This window comes from Balearica regulorum, chromosome 12 (genome assembly GCF_011004875.1).
Source record: "Balearica regulorum gibbericeps isolate bBalReg1 chromosome 12, bBalReg1.pri, whole genome shotgun sequence".
NCBI lineage: Eukaryota > Metazoa > Chordata > Aves > Gruiformes > Gruidae > Balearica > Balearica regulorum.
This window is the reverse complement of record NC_046195.1, coordinates 19,957,318-19,977,084: the sequence shown is the minus strand read 5'-3', so window position 1 is coordinate 19,977,084 and position 19,767 is coordinate 19,957,318. Positions and strand designations below refer to the sequence as shown.

The 19,767-nt window shown below is 39.5% G+C and overlaps 3 protein-coding genes across 9 annotated transcripts in view; 2 read left to right on the top strand and 1 right to left on the bottom strand.

The window, feature by feature from the left end:
- The window catches only part of ASB7 (ankyrin repeat and SOCS box containing 7), a 32,185-nt gene extending 26,068 nt beyond the window's left edge, over nucleotides 1-6,117 (bottom strand). Inside the window, exons 1-2 of one of the 2 annotated variants that reach the window (XM_075764117.1) lie at nucleotides 5,963-6,117; nucleotides 4,987-5,082 (exon numbers count right to left, since the gene is read on the bottom strand). The gene's annotated coding sequence lies outside the window, so the exon portion shown is untranslated. Of the gene's footprint in view, nucleotides 1-4,986; nucleotides 5,083-5,217; nucleotides 5,317-5,962 lie in introns of those variants that run through there. The other variant, XM_075764118.1, reaches the window with a different exon arrangement.
- Nucleotides 6,118-6,373: 256 nt separating this feature from the next.
- Nucleotides 6,374-19,469, top strand: LINS1 (lines homolog 1). Of its 5 annotated transcripts, XM_075763895.1 has the most exons (8): nucleotides 6,692-6,948; nucleotides 10,750-10,926; nucleotides 11,055-11,292; nucleotides 11,382-11,471; nucleotides 12,671-12,812; nucleotides 13,069-13,659; nucleotides 16,946-17,123; nucleotides 18,122-19,469. In XM_075763895.1, exons 2-8 carry the CDS (start codon nucleotides 10,919-10,921, stop codon nucleotides 19,020-19,022), a joined length of 2,148 nt encoding a protein of 715 aa, XP_075620010.1. In that variant the 5' UTR covers nucleotides 6,692-6,948; nucleotides 10,750-10,918; the 3' UTR covers nucleotides 19,023-19,469. The 5 variants fall into 5 exon arrangements, with proteins under 5 accessions (XP_075620006.1, XP_075620009.1, XP_075620010.1 ...); XM_075763891.1 differs by lacking the exon at nucleotides 6,692-6,948 and adding an exon at nucleotides 6,374-6,506 and having other exon boundaries at nucleotides 10,750-11,292; XM_075763894.1 differs by lacking the exon at nucleotides 6,692-6,948 and adding an exon at nucleotides 6,647-6,669 and having other exon boundaries at nucleotides 10,750-11,292.
- The window catches only part of CERS3 (ceramide synthase 3), a 52,338-nt gene continuing 50,774 nt past the window's right edge, over nucleotides 18,204-19,767 (top strand). Inside the window, exon 1 of one of the 2 annotated variants that reach the window (XM_075763900.1) lies at nucleotides 18,204-18,305. The gene's annotated coding sequence lies outside the window, so the exon portion shown is untranslated. Of the gene's footprint in view, nucleotides 18,306-19,115; nucleotides 19,230-19,767 lie in introns of those variants that run through there. The other variant, XM_075763899.1, reaches the window with a different exon arrangement.

Genomic DNA, 19,767 nt, shown 5'->3' with positions numbered 1-19,767 from the left:
CTAAAGAATAAAACCTGACAACATAGAGCATTATTTCCTCGGTCCTTCAACTGGACTTTTAGTGCCACCAGATAGTCATGTCTCCCTCACATGATGGATCAGGCTCACGCACGCTGCCTTTCACAAACAGGTAAAGATACCTTCACAATGCAAGCAATACCACCACCTCAAAAATCTTCACCCTTTTCTTCATATATAAAACCTATCCTTTTAGTATCAAAGTTTACTGAACACCAGTCACAATCCCAATCCAGTTTCCACCTTCAGACTAGTGCTCCTGATCCTCCCTCTTTGTCATCTGCAGTTAACAGGAGCAGTCCCAAGGTTTGACCATTTTTCATGGTACTGTTGAGAGTCCGTACTCATCAATGTTATTTCATTAATTCTTTGTACACCTCTATCTGGCCTTTCGTTCCTGCAAGCTTCTTGTGATAGGACCCTTTATCATGTGTGAACAGGACCCCTTATCATGTGTGAACACTGCAATAATGTAATAAATAATAAAAGCATTAATTACTTCATTGTATAGCAGATCACACAAAACCAACTGTGACTTGTTTCTTCTGCAAATGAGTTGCACCAGAACAATTATATGAACTGTGCAGCTTTTAGCTTAAGCTAAAATTTCTGTCACTTAATGCAACATAAAATCTTGCTTTCTCGAGGATAGCTCAGAAGAGGAGGATGCAAAAAAAAGCTCTCTTCATCCCTCTTATGCACATTTTCCAAGAGCTTTGCTTCCCAAGATAAAACATACAAGGTCTGCAGATATGCTCACAGCCCTGCACAAAATTGCACTGCCATGACCTAATTTGATCACATTTCTAGCCTTGTTTTTTTGCATAGATGATCAGTCGTTAGTTCACCTTTTTTTTTTAATTTTGCATGATTTTCACTTTAAAACCCACACATTTTTTATTAGCTGATGCAAATTAGAATTGCACTGACTTCACAGACTACAGACAAGGTAACAGATTGCTCCACTAAAAAAGTAACAAGCTTTTTTCCCCCCAAAGGAAAATTAGCTGCATATGGCAAGAGTGAGATCTGCAACTTTAATAAAAAAAAAGTCATATTTAGTGAAAGTAAAGCTCACTTACTCAATGACTTAACAAAGTTTGCTTAAAATACTAATAACTGTAGTAGAAGTAGCACACTAAGTAAACCCCCCCCACCAAACATCTTCATTATCTATTGATAATGTTTCATGTTGTCAAAGAGATCTTAGACTTTTCCACATCAATGTGTCACTTCATTAAAGTCATTGCAAACATCATGTGGAAAATTAATTCTGACATATGTATATACTTACTTTAAAGAAAGTTCAAGGTTGGTAGCAAAAGCAAGACTGTATAATACAGTATTTTGTTCATTTAGATGGCCTAACAGATAGACCTGATTCCTAAGCCCCAAGATTACTCATCCAAGAGCAGAATAAGGACCATAATTTACTGATGCTAGCCTAACTCTATACAAGGAAAGTGTACCATTAAACATGACATTTAGTATCTAGCACAGATCTAATCAGTGTAGATCCTAGTTATCTGTGGTTGAAGTATTCCAAGACATTTAAATCAACAACAACAAAAAAAGCTCTGTGGAATAAGGATAATCACATCAGCATTCATTATTCTCACAACCCACTTCTCCCACCCATTTCAAAACTCAAACAAGCTAAATGTGTTCTCACCCAAATGGCATTTTAAAAATGGTCAATATGCATTTGACAAAGAAACTAAACGTGACTATCATCTTCATATGTTGCTCAGCTTCCTACTTCAGGAGCTCTTCAGACAAAAGAGTAAAGCATGACTGTTTAATCATGTTATTTGTGCTCTCATGTCACAATTGTAAAGTTTGCAAACAACATGTGAAATATTAAAATTTCACAGAGCCTTACAATCCTGAATGTATTTTCTGCTAGAAGTTCTATGCTACATCCCAGACAGACATCAAGTGAGGTATCCAAGTGGCTGAGATGAAAATCACCAAGCAATGCATGCGAATTGCCGGGTCTGAAATCAATGAGTTAACAGTACACGAATCCAAAACATCACAGAGGAATGGCTACTTCAAAGGAAAGAAGTCTTCGCTCTTCATAAGCGGTCATTAAAAGTTACACATTTCTCATCAGAGCTTCTGTAATGCCACCTTGTACCTTGGACACACTAAATTTAAAATAACTAAAAAAGTTAATCTAAAAGTCCTCCACCAACTTTGTTTATAGCACTGTACGATGCTGACTGGTGGTGTTATATACTAATAAGCAGCTGTTGCATTGTTACATTCTGCAGGTGGCTGAAACTGAAGTACAGAGGTATGGTTTTACCAACTACCACCCATTTCACAGAGAGGTTGTGAGGTCTGACTTTTGGGCCTGATGGAGAATTAGTGAAATCACCCAGCTCGAGTAACTTCAAGTCTCCAAACTGGAGATCAAAAGAAGAGACCTCACCTTCAGATAGCACTGGTAACACACCAGCCATTAACCATCCCCAAAATTCCCACTCGTACATCAGCAACCTTGAACACAAGCAGAAAGTGAAGAAAATACTGCAAATCCTTCCACATCAAGGACCTCAATGCTAGTGCTAAAGCAAGGCATTACAGATCTTTTTCAGTAGAGAACGCTGCATCAGGTTTGCACAGCCACAACTCTCCTCCCTCAAGATGCATGCTGACGAACTGCGAGGAGCTTGTGCTCTGCAGCATGCTTGGAGATCCTCTTGTACCAAGCATAAAATACAATCTCTCTTCTAACTTACAGTGATGCTGTTACTAAGTTTTAAACAGTAAAAGTCAGATGAAAGCTTTGCCTTAAAAGTAAGTAATAATTAATAGCAAGCATTAATATGTAAGATTTATGTATTTTAACATGACCTGCTATCACTAAAGAATCCAAACATCAGTATTTCATAGAATGACAGAAGCAGAAAACAATCGCTAGTTCAAATCACACTAAAGCAGTCACTTCAGCCCTAATACTCATAGCACAACTTGAGTGCCGCTTATAGAGTTTATTTCAATCTCCGGAAGACTTGTATTTGCTCTGCATTTCTTTTTAATATAGCCTAAAAGAGTCCAAGTGGACCAAATTTGTTGGACGACCTCAGCAAGTAAAGCAATTTTTTGCACTGTGATAGTGTAATTCTGTAAGCAAATGCTGGAACAACGGAAAACAGCCTCTCAGTCAGCACATTTCCTTTAAGGGTTTAGAATTCACAATAAGGCAAAACAAAACCAAGATGAGTATATAGCCTGAAGATTATAAAAAAAAAAAAATAAAAAGGATGTGCAACTTTATCTAAGGGGCTAACTATACTTGCAATATGCCACATTTCTTCCAGAGATCAAGAGCAGGACTTCAACATTTCATTTATCTCTGTTCCTTGTTTTGACCATGTGCAAATTTCTGCCAGAAGCTAATTCCCTGATTCCTGTGAATTCAATTCCCATCTCCACATCTGAATCAAACTTTGCTGCACTGGCATTGCACATTAGGAAGCAGCTTCACAAATCAAATGAAAACTTACATTTCCTTCCGTGACCAAATCCCACAGATCTTATGGCTTATCAGCACCAAGAGGTGTCCTGTTGGAATAGCTACATTAATGCAAGCCCCGACGTTAGATGCACCGGATGGGTTGTAAAGAGGGTGTTATCATAAACCATCTTTGGATAAACCACGTGTGCCATAACTGCACTGGTAAGTTTGTACAAATGCACATCTGTCTCACCTATTAGCATAAAAATCCCTCTGACAATCACACTGGGCACATCCACGTGTTCCAGTATTACTTATGGGTTTGCAGTATGCTATCAACATAGCATGGAACATTTCTTGTACTTTCAAAGTGCACCTCAGAATTTGTTGCACTTGTGTTATGTGGGAACTTTCTATTTAATCTTTGATGTGTGGCAGCTACTTTTTATCATATGCTAAAGACAACTCTATTAGAGAAATGATCCACCCTTGACCAAGATTGTTGGCAACAGGTACTGCTCTTTCCCTGCAACTAATGCTAAGAAACAATTTATTGCTGACAATAAAACACATTCTGGTACAGTCAATGACATCTCTGAAAACAGGACAAAGACCAGAAGGACCTACACAGAGGATACATCTGCCAAAATAACACAAACTCATCTACATTTGAAACAGATTAGAATGGATTCAGACTTTGCATTAAAAGAACGCGCAGGAACTCCATTATTTGGAGCAGCGCACTAACAGTAGGATGCAGAAAAAGGCTGACTGACATCATTCACCCCCCACTCTCTTCTTCTAGAGCCCATCTCTTCATCTTACCACGTAAAACAAGCAATTCTCCCTACAAGCTGCTCTCCCCCTGAAACCAAACCTTCCTCCTACCAGCAGCATTCAGTTTTTGATGACTCCTTTCATTTTCTCCCTTAAGCACCTAACAGCATTATCTCCTTCTGTGATCTCAACCCAAAAAGTACTTGTAAACAAACACCATCCAATTAAATTAATTTCAATCTTTGCAGCTTCGTTACAATACAAAAACACCTGACCCACGCAAGAGTTAGCTACAGACTAAACCAACATAATGCAATTACCACAACCTGGTCCGATAAAGAGGAAAGAAACAAATCCAGTGTTGCACCCATAAATTTGTGAAAAGGCTTTAAGAAAAGACCCTTTTAAGTATGGAGAGTGAAGTAATTCTAAGTGACATTCCTAAGATGAGGAGACACAAAAAAAAAACGTTACGTAGCAATTCATAATCAAAATAACATTTGCAGATTAAATTTAGAAAATGACAAAGATTTACAAGAAGAGGAACCGTATTTCAAATGGGCTTCAGGGCTTTCAAACCATTAAAGCTCAATAGCAAGTAGGTTTTAAGAGAATGAAGAAATCTAATGCTACCTATTCAAATCCATCAAGAACACAACAAGAGGCCCCAATCCCAGCCAAACCATGTGTCTAGGATGATTCGGAGAGTCTACATGAATTATCACCTTTCTGGGGTTTTTTTTGAGTGCTGTTTTCTCTCTTCTGGCTTATTTTGTTCTTTGGAGTCACAATTTTTAATTCTCCTTTAAGGCAGCTTAAACCTAAAAAAAAAACAAAAGTAGAACTGAGCCACACAATGACATAAAGGGGAGAATGGAGAACAAAAAATGGTTAACACCAAAGCAATAGCAGGTCAAAATAGGAAGAACCTTCAAAAATTAGGAAGGGTTATTTACCTAAATCGGGATCTCAACTCAAAAAGAAGGGCACTCTCTCGGGATATTAAAGAGTTGGAGGGACGATCACAGCAGGACCGCTACCCTGTCAAGTCAGCTCCTCCAGGGAACTGAAGTAAAAGATAAGTACTAAAGAATGGGACAGGAAGTAACCCAGAAAGGAGAGCTGCTGGGAAATTAAAATCACTCCCTTGCAGGAGTTCGTCGTGCTTCAGGAACCGTCAAGCACACACACACTCACACACACACGCACAAAAAGCCGACCGAGCCCCGGCGCAGAGTTTCGAGGCCCGGCGGCGGGGAAGGCAAGCCAGGGCGCCCCCGGGAGCTGGGGAAGCGGGGGACGCGCTCCGGAGGGGCCCAAGGCTCCCCTCCGCCCGGGGATCCCCCCCCTCCGCAAGCAGCCTCAGGAGCACGGCGGCGGCGGGCCCAGTGCCGGGCGGGATGGCCCGGAGCCTGCCTGCCTACCCTCCGCGGCCGAGGGGGGCAGAGACGGCGGGGGGGCTGAGCACCCCCCTCCCGAGGGGAGGCAGCGGGGCGGGGTGGGGGGAGCCCCCTCACAGCCCGCTGAGGGGCAGCGGGGTGGTACAGGCCGGCGGCGAGCCCCGCCGGAGGGACCGCCCGGCAGCGGCGAGGGGAGGCCCAGCGGCGGGCCACGGGGTCGCGCTTCCCCCACCCCACCCCCCCCACCCCTCCCGTGAGGGAGTCTGGGGGCAGACGGGGCTCCGCCGCCCGCGGCCGTTACCTGTCTGCCGCCGGGGATGGGGGGGGGGTGAGGGGGGTCGGCGCGCGCCCCTGCGCAGCCGCCCCCCGCGCTGGGCGGCGGGGTGGGGGGGGGGGAGCGGCGGGGCCGGCGGCGGGAGGGGGCCGAGCCGTGTGGGGACACTTGCACCGAGCCGCCCCCCTCGGCTCGCTCCGGGGTCAGCGGGCAGGGACTGACCTCCGCCGCCGCCAATCGGCTGCCGTCGCGCTGGGCCGGCCCTCAACCGCGCTCCGGCGCTATGTCTGATTGGGCTCCGAGCTGACGGCGACTCCGCCTGTAGTTCTTCCCCCTTGCCGTAAAGGCGCCGAGGAGGGGGAGGGCTTTGCGACAGGGGCGGGGAAGGGAAAGGAAAGGAAAGGAAAGGAGGCGGTTGTGGCGCTTCTGGCGCTTCTGGCGTTTTGACGGAGGAGAGTTGGGCCTTACAGCGTCCTCTCTCCCGGGGGCGGGCGAGTCGCGGCGGTTGCCTAGTAGCTGTTGCCTAGGAACGACACGAGAAGGGGAGGGGCGCGTCTGCGCGGCGCTCGGGGTGACTAAGCGGGGCCGCGAGCTTCCAAGGTGGGAGGGGGCGAGGGGCGGGGCTTGAGGGGAAAGGGGCGGGGTCTCGTCGCCGGGGGCCGTGAGGTGGCGGCGGGCAGGCCGGGGGTCGTGGGGTGGGTTAGGCGGGTTGAGAGGGCTCGGAACTCGCCTGGGTGGGGGAAGGAGCGCGGACCTGCGCCGGTTGAGGGGTTTGGGGAGGGCAGAGGAGGAGCTGAGGGGAACGGTGGCGCAGAAGGCTTCGGCTTCCCTCAGGCCGGCGGGCGGGGGTTGTGGAGGCTGACGGGGCCTTCTGGAGGAGGACAAGCGGGAGAGGGCCTGCAGGCCGGGAGGGCGGCGCGGGCTCTCCTCCCTGGCGGAGGCAACGCCGTACTAGGCCTTTCCTCCTGGTACCTGCGTGCTTCTTATGCCGCTGTGGGTCAGTGATGCCACAGGTTCGTGCTCTCCCGTCCCAGTCAGGCTGCGGGGTCGCTTTTAGCGAGGTCTTCTTAGCGCTAACCCGGTGCTGGCATTGCTGAAACGCCGGGGTGAGAGGTACAATAAGGGGCTAGTGAGGTCGTATTGGGTCTGCCTAGTCCTGGCTGTAGCGTCTAAAGGTGCTTGCAGAAAAGCGTATGAGGCATCTGGCGTGCTTTAGTGTCAAAGTTAATAGTCAGGGGTTGGGCAGCTCGCAGCAGAGGTTATTTGCAACCTCTGGAGGGAAATGACATTATTTTAGATAGGTTTGCAGTATTTCAGCACTGAGCAGAAGTGTATTCTTTATTGAGAGATGAGCCTACAAAGTTGCAGGTACAAGTAGTCCAAAGAATATTTTATTTCTTAAATGATTCAACCATTGCACTGTGAGGAGATCCAGAGCCTTCAAACTCATACCCAAAAGTCATGGACTGTGGTTTTATTTTGTTTTAGCTGATACATTTTTTGTAATGAAAACAGGAGGTTTTTGATAGTTTGCTTTCTCCCAGTTGCTACTCATGCAATTAACATTTAACAGTATATATAACAGGGAAAGACTAATACAGGGACTTAACAATAGCTTTTTCTCATCATGCCTCTTTGCTGATATCTCTGAGTAATTGTGTATCATCATAAGCCATTTGAGTAGGTAAAAACAAGTAAAATGTGATATCAACAGTATTAGTCCAGTCAAATCAATACTTTCTACAACTTTGTGCTAAATTAAGTATCCCACCCTGGAGAAATATACATATTTTAAATTCTGATTTAGGGTATTCTGGAGGTATTTGCAACCACTTAAACTTCACTTGCTTGGTTTATGATGGCACTTAAGCCTTACAGGCTTCAGCTGCCACCTGTGTTATCATCTCCAGTTCTTTGTTTCCTTTTCCATCAAGTTTCTTCTCTCATTCCGTTTGCAGCTCCACATGACTTTGATTTTTAAACCCTAACTGAAGTAGTCATGAAAATAATTTCTAACAAAATATTTGTGTTTTTTTTCCCTGTATGGTTTTCCTTTCTGTCTTTTGCCTGATCACTCTCTATATAAAGGTTTTTAGAACTGTTTCCTGTTGTTTATGCAGGAGTCTGGGACTGTGAGGCGTTATGTTAATTGGTTTTTAGATGCTGCCATGAATAACTCTAAATAAATAATACAAGTAAGGGTTGGAGTTTGTCATTTCTTGTGTCTGAATAGGATTGCTTTTCTTTACTCTTCAGCTTTGAGCTTTTCACTGTGCTCTGTCTGAAACAAATTTAGTCATTGTGTGACGTTTTTCCTCTCCTTGAAGTAAACTTCTTCAAAATAAGCCCCCTCACATTTCATTTCCTTTAATGACTTCTATTCATGCACTGTTGTTGTGTGTGTGTGAGACATATCTTATAGATATTTTTGCAAAGTGTTCTGCAAATTAATGGTATAATACAAATGTATTATGGTAGGATCAGCGAAAGCACAACCAATATTATGTGGTGATGGTAAAAATCTCATAGTGCATGTCCTAGTGGAGTTCTAAATCTCTTCTGCCTTAGCAATCTTGCTGTATCATATGAATTTGTGCATGAGAGATCTGTTCGTTTACCATGTAGGATGATAATTCAAGTTGGTCTTGAACAAGGAAGTAAATGTGTTGAGATAATTTTACTTTATTAGGTATTCATTTTGGAAGAAATAAAACTCAAAGATAGGAACAATAGCTATATAAAATATTCAGAGTGATTTCTGAAGAAATTTTACGAGGTTTCAGGTCATAAATTTCCACCTCAAGTAGAATTCCAAATAGATTCTGCAAACGAAGAAGGAATTTATTGTCTGAAGTATCAGATTTATTCTTAACATCTAAAATGTGGAATATGGGAAAGGATGGGGGGAGGATTCTTAGTCCTATCAGGTGAGGTTTAGGTGAGAAATGTACTATAACATTTTGGAGTTGTCAGGTCAGCCATTGCTGAATATGTCTTTAAAATACCACACCAGAGTGATTTGTAGATCACTCCCTGCAGGCAACTTCTTATTCTCTAATTTTAAATTCTTTTCTGAAGGAAATACTGTCCCATGGTTGAAGAAATTAGGAGTCCGAGTAGCATGTCTTGATCTACCCCAAATACTTTGTAGCTTTGGGAAGCCATTTTGTCAGTGCATACGTCAGTTGCAGTCAAAAGCCAAATTGTAATTCTCAGTTTTTGATAGTGTTTTAAAAACTTTGTGAAAATTATAAACTAAACCAAATATGCGTTGTATACTGAATTTTATAGTGTCATTGTTTTCTAATATTCTGCTAAAAACCAATAATAATTTACAATATTTGATGTGGTGATAAATGCAGGTGTAATTGATAATAGATGGGAAGATCTTTAGAATTTCTTACCAGTTGGGGGGCTGAGCTGTTTTGTCCCATTGATGGGAAAGGGGGAAACATAACATTTAAATAAAAGCCAACTACAGACAGTTGGCTCCGGGAGTCTACCTGGAAGTTTACCTGGTTGATTATGCCAGACTTAAAGACAAAGATTCAAAAAGCATGCAAAAAGAAAATTCCTGTAAAGAACATAAACCCTGCTCCTAACTTCACAGTAAATAAAGATAATGAGTTTGTTTTGGGTGGTTTTGTGGGGGGTTTTTTTGTTGTTGTTTTATTTTTAATTAAAAGGGTTCTGGTTAGAGAACGTATTAAAACTGTCCTAAAAAGGTGAATATTACAGACTAGTATCAGTCTTAATATAGAAAAAGAAACTCTGATGTTCTTAAGTATATCTTTTTTCTTTTTCTGGGGAGATATGATATCAGTTTAGACATTTACATATGGTTAGAAAATTGTAGGTCCTTACACTTCAAAATTGTAGGTCCTTAAGGCTTAGGTCCTTACACTTCAAAAAGAGATTTGAATTCTTAGCTCTTCTTTTTAAGCTATAGTGTATGTTCCAGTGTTGTGATTGAAAGATATGTTCCATTGACTTTGTGATTTTTTTTTTTTATATCTTTCCTGAATATGGTTAAGTATTGGCTCTTAGTAAGTTTTACACTTTGTTGTTTAAGTATTTTTTAATGTCAAACTTTTCAGTCACTGGGCCCTTGAGACCAGTCCTGTGACATTGTTGGTCCTTTGCACTATGTGAAAACCGGTTTTGTCTTTGAAGATGTAAGTGCTCTGAATAAGAGTTCTGCATGTGTAGATGTTAAGGAATTCTTTGGTCCTCTTTCCTTAATTCAGAGCCCAGTTCTCCATTCCCATATATTCACACTAATCACCTTGAGCATATGTGCAGTGGAAGACAAGATTTGTCTTTTGGTTTCTGGTTGGGGTTTTTTTTTTGTGAGGGGTGTTGCCATATCCAGCCTTAGCAGAGCAATAAACATTGCCAGTTCAGATGAAAATTTGCAGTTGAAACTTTGGGCCTGGTTTTGGAGGAATCTGTCAGAAAAGAAACAAGGTTTTAGTAGTTTTAGCAATGTAGAGAATGATTTGATCCAAGTTCTCATCTGTTTCAGAAGTAGTCGCTAGTAATAGTCATCTTTGGTTTTGTTAGTTCCAGCAAATTGGTGTCAGTAGTGTAATATTGGAACTGTAAACTGCTTCAGGGCGTGGTAATTCTTGTATCATTTTAATATCTCACTGGGACAGTTTTGTGCAACTATCACTCTCACTGCTTTTAAGCAGTGAGTTTGTATTTTCAAAATAAGTTTAATAATGGTAGTATTAACTCTAAAAATGTGTGTTGTTTTTTGTATCTTTCTAGTTATCTGTTAAGTTCAGTAATAGCAAAATATTTATTTCTAGGTAACTTTGAAGAGAAATGCCTAACAATGCTTCTATTTCGCTTACTGGATAAAAATAACTTCAAAGCCGATTTGCAGCGACAGTGGATAATCAGTGAAGACTACGGCATTTTCTGGAATATTGAATGATCTCATAATGAAGATTGCTCTTCTGCAGCAGATGTATAAGGATGTACTGGTAGGCATTCCACTAGCGAAGAAAAGCCATCACTATACCTCTTTACTTAATCTTTGTGTTGAACAGTCACCAGAAAGAGATGAATCATGTAATCAGGTGCATCTTCCATCTACTAATGGTGGTATTAGGAGCCATCAGGACACCGATATGTCAGATGTGGTTGTCTCTACAACAGATGATATATCAAATAGCTTTGCAAACCTGAACTCCTCATTCCATCCCCGAGAAGTGATGTTGCTTCAGTTAACCTTGATCAAGATGATGGTTGCTAAAGCAGAGTCCCAGGAAATTGAATTCAATATGAGACAGAAGTACTGTGAAATCTTTGTCCTTCTCCTGAAGGAGGCAAAAATTGACTCAAAATTGGTAAGCTTTTACAAACTGAAAAGATTTTTGTGAAAGAATAAAAAAAAAGGAACATGTCTTTGATACTTTTTCTTTCTATGTGTCTGCAGATTTGTCTGCTCAGTAGTTATGATCAGCTGTTATCTCACATGGCTTCAAAAAGTTTAGCATCTCTTGTGTATTTCCAGCTGAAGGAAGAGGTGAGTATGGCATAACTTTTCACAGCTTAAAAAAAAAATGACTTAATGAATATGTGCCTTTGAGTTGTTCCATTTGACTCAAGCCAAGTTTTTATAGTATTTATATGGCACAAAAGCAGTCACTATATGACTACTGTAAAATCCAAAAGTACTTCTAAAGAGGCTCCTTTTGTAAGTGTACCCACAGAGTAACTTCAGAACTGCTCCTGTCCTGTGTGTCTACTGTGCTTTAGCTTCCCAAAAGGCACATCTGCATTCTGCTGATGTTCAGAATGCAGACTCTGTTAGTCCCTTCGAAATGCCGTACAGTTTTGTTGAAGCGTGTTTAGCTCCAGTATCGGGAACAATGTGAACGTTGTACAAGATAATGCTATGCGATAGTTCTCCCATAAAGTGTGTCCTAAGGGGCTTTGGCTTGTAAGTGATAGATAGGGAAGATATGTAATAAATATTCCAAGAGAGTATTTCAGGTGTGTTAGGAGGGGCGTGGAGTAGAGAAAGAAAGGAGATCAGGTATGTAACAAGTCTGTAATGTGAGGTGGAATGTCTTTATTTATAAACTCTGGAATTTTATGGAACTATTTATAGGTAAAATGTGCCTAGATGACAGGAAATAATCTCTTTAAGGTTGCAATACAGGTATTTAAAAAGCCCTAATAATCTACACTATCAATATTTTTACAATTGTTTGAGATCTTTTAGGTGATGAAATAGGTAATAACCTACTGAAAGTCAATCACATACTTCTCTGTATTTTCTTGTTTGAATATTCCAATTACTTGAGGTTTTTTTTACTTGCTATATATATTTGGTGAATATATATTGTAGCATCTCTGAACATAGATTTCTCTCAGAAATACATGTTTGTAATATTTCTTGCAAAGTTGGGAATTATGAATTTAGATGTGGTCTGTCTACAATATTATCTGATTTTAGGTAGGTCACATGACATTGGGAGGATTGTTTTTCCCTTTCTGGAAAACATAGATAATTTCTATTGCATGCATATGTGACTTCGTGTTTATAAATAGAGGCCTACGTACTTGAAAGGCGCTGGACAGATTATTTCTACCTGTGTTTTGTCTATGTCTACATTTGAGTCTTTTTAATCTACAATTTTAAATCATTTTATTGTGATTTAATTTAATTTGCATAGGAATTGTAAAGCATACGTGATTGTTTTTTGAACTGTTTTTTAGAATGCATTAAATGTCAGCTGGCTCACCTTTAGTGTGAAGACTCTTTCAGGATTCCCTGTGAGTACCCAGGTAGCAGAATGTCTGTGGACTCTTAGTACTATTATCAAGGACATACTGAAAGAGAAAGCTTCGCTCAAAGCAGGTACTGTAGCAATTTTATGGTGTTACCGATATACAAGTGCCCGCCAGGGGGAGGAATGTTACTTGTGATCTCATCTAGAGCAGCTTGTCTAAACAACACCTATTTTCCCCCTTGTGAAGGGAGTGACAGAGTACTATTAAAAATGGAGTACTTTAAACATGCTCCAAAACTGAGCATAGTCACAGTCACCTGTTTGCTCATTTGATGATTTAGTTGGTTACGCTCCAACTTTATAACATTCTTCTTGTTGCTGTAGGTATTTTGAAGAAGTTGTTGGCTCCTCTTGATGCTGTGCTTGAAGGATTTTATAATTCCATTCTGTTCCATCATTTTGACAGTCACCACTATACTTCACCTTATTCTGAAGCTGCAAACAATTTGATTGGTTTTATAGATCTGCTTGAAGCACTTTTGGCTTCCAGAATTGAATTAGAACTACTGCTTGGATGCCAGAGAGTATTGTTTTTGAAAGTTTCTTATGTCCTGAACCTTATTAGCTCATCAGTTCACTATTTAATCAAGAAGAAGTCTATTATGCTCCTTAAAAAATGTGTCCTTTACAAGTCTAGAGAAGATGCTAAAAGTGGATCACTGTTCCTACAAACCCCATCTTTATATGAGGATATGCTTGCACTGAGTAATGCTGTTCTGCAGGTTGTGAATTTGACTTGGCTTAATCATATCCCACTCAGTGAAAAGGCCAGCTACTTTGGAGGTAGCGAACCTGCTCCTGGAGATGATACTCGAGGTGGTTCTGACCAAACTGTTCTTAGAGCCTTAAGTCTAATTGTGCTTAAAGCATTGGAATTCAAGTGTCAGAACTCTGCTACAGAAGCTGAAATCAAAGGTAATAGTATCTTCTGATTTTGTTCATTAAGCAGCAAGAGTGTTAAAGCTTTCAGACTTTGTAGTCACAGCTTGTTAAGACTGTAAATAGAAATCAGCTGAATTAGTGGTGGTGGGAGGGAGGAGAGAGAAGACCCACCCAGGAAGCCTGCAATCACTGTGTCCTGCCTAATCAGTTGTCTTGCATTTTATCCTATCCTTAGCCCTGTAATAGGGGGGGCTTGAAACAGCTGCATTTGGGATTGAAAACTTTTCCTGTTAAGAACATGTGTTCATATTTGAAATAGTTGAGCCAGCTTGGGAACACTAGGCTTTTCTCCAGTTGGAAAAGAAGAGAGCCCATAGCACAAGCATCCACTCTATAAAGAGTGGGGAACTAAAAGGAGCTGCAGGTAACACGGCTGTGTTCTAATGTGGAGGTAGAACTTTACTATATGTGCCTATCTTGATTGAAGGTATGGACGTTACTGTTGGACAAATAATGCAATTGGGCAAAACGAGTAGTGGTAGAAAAATTAAAAATAATGAAGTATAAAGTAAGAGACAGGAAAATTATGGGACTTGGCAGAGTGTAGTGGTTGTGTTCTTCACCCTGACTTATAGGTCTAGCCCTTTGAATTAGTAGGTACGAGGCATACTTTTCATACCTGCTTACTTGAGTATGTTTGTTCTGCTGAACAGATGAATTGGATTAGTAGAAGAGCAGATCAGGTTCTTGTGCTGGGGCTATGCCACAAGGCTGGCAGTGGGATGGCAAGGGAATGAATGAACGCCGTGTAACTTGTGTTCCTGACGGGAGAGGATGTGTTGCTGTGTCACGCTGGTAGCCAGTAGTCTTCTCCTATGCTATAATGAAATGGTGAGATGAGGCTTTTTGCCTGAGACACGCTTGTGGAATCCCATCTTCCCACTTGCCTCTTTACCTCTGAGAGGCACATGATGCACATGTTCTGATGCTAAGCCATAGAAACATGGATGTGCAAATGCTATGATCAAAGCAAATTGCTTCCCAGGACTACAGACTTCACAGCAAAAATGCAGTTCTGAAGCAATGTTTCTAGTCAAATACAAGTGAGAATGGGTGTTTCTTACTGTCAACCAATTGATGATGTGGCAAAAAGTAAAAAATAATTTATATAACAAGGATGAAATTTTACACCATTTTAAATACAATGAGGCATTTTAATACAAGTTCTAGACGTGTTATTTTACTTTTTATATTTCTATGTTATATAGCAAGCATAAAATCAATTTTTAATTCATCTGACTGTGCAAAAGAGCTACGGACTTCTGTAAGACAGCTTCTACTTTTTTCCAGATTTTGGAAGATGTTATATTTGTGATGCCAGTTGCATGCTTAGAGTTTTTTAAGTATTTGTAGAGAATATTTTACTTATGATCCACCTTCTGAAAAATGAATAGAGATTGTCTAAGAACAAGTAAATAGAAAAAAAATGTAGGTTAAATCTATTTTAGATGTCTCTGAAAATTCTTTCTCAAAGAAAAAACTTCTCCTTTCTTTTCCAGATTCATGACACAAAAATGAGTTCTTTAATTAGATTCAAATACCCCAACTGTCAAGAGGAATTTCAAGTTGAAAGGAATGGTGCTTCTATTTTAGTGACATTAAATTAAGTGGTTAAAACAAGAACCAAAATGCTTTAATATGCTAACTTCCCTTCTGGGAAGCTGGTCGATCTTATCTTTTTTCATTAACATGAATTATGATGGCTTAACTTTAATTCATTTCAATTTTGAGAGTAATTTCCAGATAGCTTTGATTTACAGGGAAGAAATTCAATCTGAATAGTAACTATTAATAACAAAGATGATATTTGCTAAGAGGAAAAGCAAAGTTTCAAGTCAAATATTAAGGAAAACCACATAATGATGGTTTTGTAAGTAAAGTTGATTCCCATGTTGCAGGAAATTTTTCAAAAACGGTAATCACTGTTTATATAAATGATGCAACTATGCTCTTCAAGCCATAATGTACTTCCAGCAGCATTAGACTTCTTACTTAAGGATTACTTTGGGGTAAACATACATTTTTCTTTATAATTTTTTCTGTTTTCTAAACACTGAATGTATGCTATGTTACATGAAAACTGGTACCATACTACTGTATGTCATTAGTATTGAAGAGGTGAGTTTCTTGACTTAAGGGAAAGAGCCTGTAGTATGAATACAGAGTTATTTCTATGAGTAAGCTACTGCACTAAGATGGCATAAATTTTGAGGTGTTTTTCCTGTTCAGGAGTGCAGTGTTTGGGGGGGGGGGGAGATTTACAGGAAAAAATACTGCTTATATTAATCCTTCCAGCAAGGATTTTATACCAGCATGAAGGTATACCTTTATCCCAAGCCTGTATGTACTTGAAAATGTACATCATCTATGAAGAATTTATTTTATAAAGAATATGGCTGTATTACAAGCTTCATACTTTGTTTTATTGTAGAAATGACAGGTTTTTTTCCATCAACTGTAGATCACTGCAGTTAATTTCTACAGTGAATCACACAGGGGGGGTTAGCTTCAGTCCTGTTAAAACATTACAGTTGCATTATTATTTCATATGGGAAGAACGACCTGAGATGAAATCTCAGTAAAGTGCTCTTATTGGATTGTTACATCTGTGGCATTGGCTTGATTACAATTCACCTTTCTTTAGTTTGTGATGTACCAATGAAGCTATCTAATTGGGGAGCTAAGGGAAAGTGTAAATCCCAGCTGTGTAGTTATAGTCACATTTTTGTAGGTTTCCTGATATATGCACATTTTTAGAGGTGTGATCTTCATTTGTTAGTCTGCAAACTTAGGTGTGAGAGGATTCACCCTGTTGTAGCCAAAACTTTCTAGGTCACCTCTGATTATTCTTCCTTGAACACTAAGGAAAAAGAGAATGTTAGATGAATAAATTGTGTCCTTAAGTTTTATCTGTCTGAGGGGGAGGTGGTACCTAATGAGTCCATTAATCTTCTGCAGGTTTTTTATAATTGTGAACATTGGCATCTAAACATTGGTATGTTTAGAGTTTAATAGTCTTTCACACTGAATTTAAGGTTAGAGAACTGCTTATGGCTTTCTGCAAAATATTTTTTTATTTCTTTGGTACCAAGAAGGAAAAACTAACCTATAAAATTTGATGCTGTGTTAAGTTAGTTGAGCTAGGGAATGATAAATGCATTCATGAACCGTTATGCACTGTTAATTTAAAAAACAAAAAGTATACGTTGTTTAGTAACAAAAAATGTATAGCAAAATTCATGGTTACTTTTTTTTAAAGACTTTCAGAGTTCCATGTCCCAGCTGTTGATATTCTGGAGGAGTCATGTGAAGTCTTTCCCACAGTCTCGCTCAGTTGTACATCACTGTGAATGGCTTTCCTTGATCTTCATAGAGCAAGATGATGATATGTGGGAAGCTGCTAAAGCTTTATTACTCATTTATTTACAACTTGATAGGTTAGTGTACATCTTATTTGACAGAACTATGAAGAATTGCCATTTAGTGAGGTTATTGTGATATACATAACGTTTCAATTGATTACTTTTGTATAAAGAAAAAATATTTTTAATAACTAAAACAAACCGCAGGAATTCAATGTAGTAATGTGTGATGTAAGAGCAGTTAACTTCACTGATAATTTGATTAAGTGGTTTTTTGGATGGAAATGAGGGAGTTGTGCAACAGTTTCCTATTAAATACTTTATCATATCCTGTAATTCAGAATAATTGACTTCACAATCTAAAATAGTGGTTAGACACAGATAAAAGGCAAGATTGTTTTCTTTTGACACTGAGAGTTTGACAAGAATGGGATATTATAATTAAACTTCAAGAATTCAGGGACTTCCGGCAAAGTAGCCCTCTAAGGATTGGACCCATGTTAATTCTAACTAGTTGATAAAAACTCTTATTGCTAACAACTGAACTGTGTTCTTCATGAATTTGTCCTGGACCTTCACTGCTTCATTGTTGTTTTAATTACCATACAAGATATTATCCTAATTTATAAAAGGTCTCTCAAGCTTCAAATGAGAAGATATCGCAAATAGTATCTTAGATACACGCAGTTTTTTTTAGACACCTTAATAAAAGTAGGTCAGTCTTTTCCAACGTGCTTAGCATCCTGAAAATTAATCTATGTTCAGGATTACAAAAATTTTAAAATAACAATTGATGTGATGTAAGTAACTTTGTTTACTGCAGAATGTTTCCTAAGGAGGAGTGCTGTTTAAGAAGGCCTGCTTTAAGTGCTTCGGCTTCCTAAACTGTCCGATCTCCTAGCCTTACCTGCCTTCATTCTTTCTCATTCTAATATAAAAACTTCCCTTTTTGGTTTTTACTTTTTGACAAAAATCAAAAAAGAGCAAGAATACCATTTTCTGGACATACCTGTTTTTTTAAAAAAACTGTAAACTTGCATTGAATTTAATCTATTTTATGACTTACTTTTCAGGTTACGGTATGATGCTGCTGGTAACTTAAGCCAAAAAGAGGAGGAAAGCTGGAATTTTGTTACGCATGCAAGTGGATATAATCCTCACTGTATCTTTTTATTTTTTCTAGAAAAAATTGCATTTGATTCCACAGTACTTCTAGATTTTTTGATTTCATCAGAAACTTGCTTTCTGGAGTACTTGGTAAGGTACTTAAAGCTTCTTAGAAAAGACTGGCATCAGTTTGTAGAGATCTGTAACCATTTTGATACCAAACATGGCAGTTTTCAATCAATTTCTTCTGTCAAGCCACCCCATCAAGAAAAACAGAGCTGTATGACTGATGAGAGTTTGCAAAATGCTTGTTGTGAACCAGAACCACAGACTCTGATATCTTTGGCGGCTTCTCACCATTACTTAGTGCTTACAACAGAGCAAGGTGATAATGAAGTTCCAGAGTCTAACCAGTCTAACTCATTGATATGCACTGATAGTACATCTCTGCTGGGTTCTCTTCAAAGCCTTGTTAGTTATGACAGCTCAGAAGACTCTGAATTAGACTCAGATGGAAAAGAGTGCTTGGTAAACACAAAGCAGGTGCCTTTAAATAATGAGGGTGAGACGAGGATAAGGGAAACCAGTTGTAGCTGCACAGATGATAAACGGAATACACTCAAGTCTGAAGTGTTGCCCCTGAAACAAAAGGGATTGAATACCTCATCCTGTTTGACTTGTACAGTGTCTTCGGGTAGTATCATTCCCCTAAGAATAATGCTTTACAGATCAACAAAATGTTTGGAAGAACTGCAAAAAGCTATTTCTAGGTTGCAGAGAAGAAATCTTTTCCCATATAATCCATCTGCATTGTTGAAACTACTGAACCACATTGAGAAGATCAGTAAGAACGGGAATCCACAATAATCTAAAGAAGTGTTCTAGTGATTTTTTTTAACTAGTACACTAGGAAACGTTTCCATGAGATCAGTGACTTCTAAAGCTCATGCTGCTTGCACCTGTCAGTGTATTTAACCTGAAACAGGATAAACATGGTTTTGGTTGAGACCTTAAAAATCTGCAATTGCATTCAGTGATATGATCCATTACCTTGGGGTCCTAAGCTTATTCATGGTATGTATGTCAGTGTATGGTATATAAGGATTAATTGTTATGTATTCAGAATTTGGTAATAAATGACTAATGTGAAAGCATATCAACAATATATGATACTTCACATATTGTCAGTTATACTTGGTCATTCTATATATGAAGTCATTGCCAGATTGGTAGTGATTTATGGACTACAGTGCAGTGTTAATGCGACACTTGACTGCTTAGAGGTTGAGCTAAATAAAATATTTTAGCTGGGGATGGTTTTGGTGTTTATACTGTGTGTTCTACATCGGTGCTTTGCCTTAAGCGGATGTTCAGATATGCTACCACAATAATCCATGCCACGTTTTTCTTGGCTTAAGTGCTTAACTGATGTCTAGGTTGTATTTTTTTTTAGCTTTTACTGTTTACCTGATTTAATCAGCAGCATTATCGTTTCACTGAAAATTGAATTTAATTTTTCATAATATTTTATGGTATATTCCTTTAATAGGAAAGGTAGATGTGGGACTAAGGCATATATTGCCTGTTTATAGAACACTTCAGTAGAGCATTA

Coding starts and splice junctions, on each gene's coding strand:
- LINS1 (XM_075763891.1), top strand. CDS start 10,885: ATGAAGATTGCTCTTCTGCAGCAGATGTATAAGGATGTACTGGTAGGC. Junction 11,472..12,670: donor ATTTCCAGCTGAAGGAAGAG/GTGAGTATGGCA, acceptor ACTGTTTTTTAG/AATGCATTAAATGTCAGCTG. Junction 13,660..16,945: donor TACAGAAGCTGAAATCAAAG/GTAATAGTATCT, acceptor TTTTTTTTAAAG/ACTTTCAGAGTTCCATGTCC.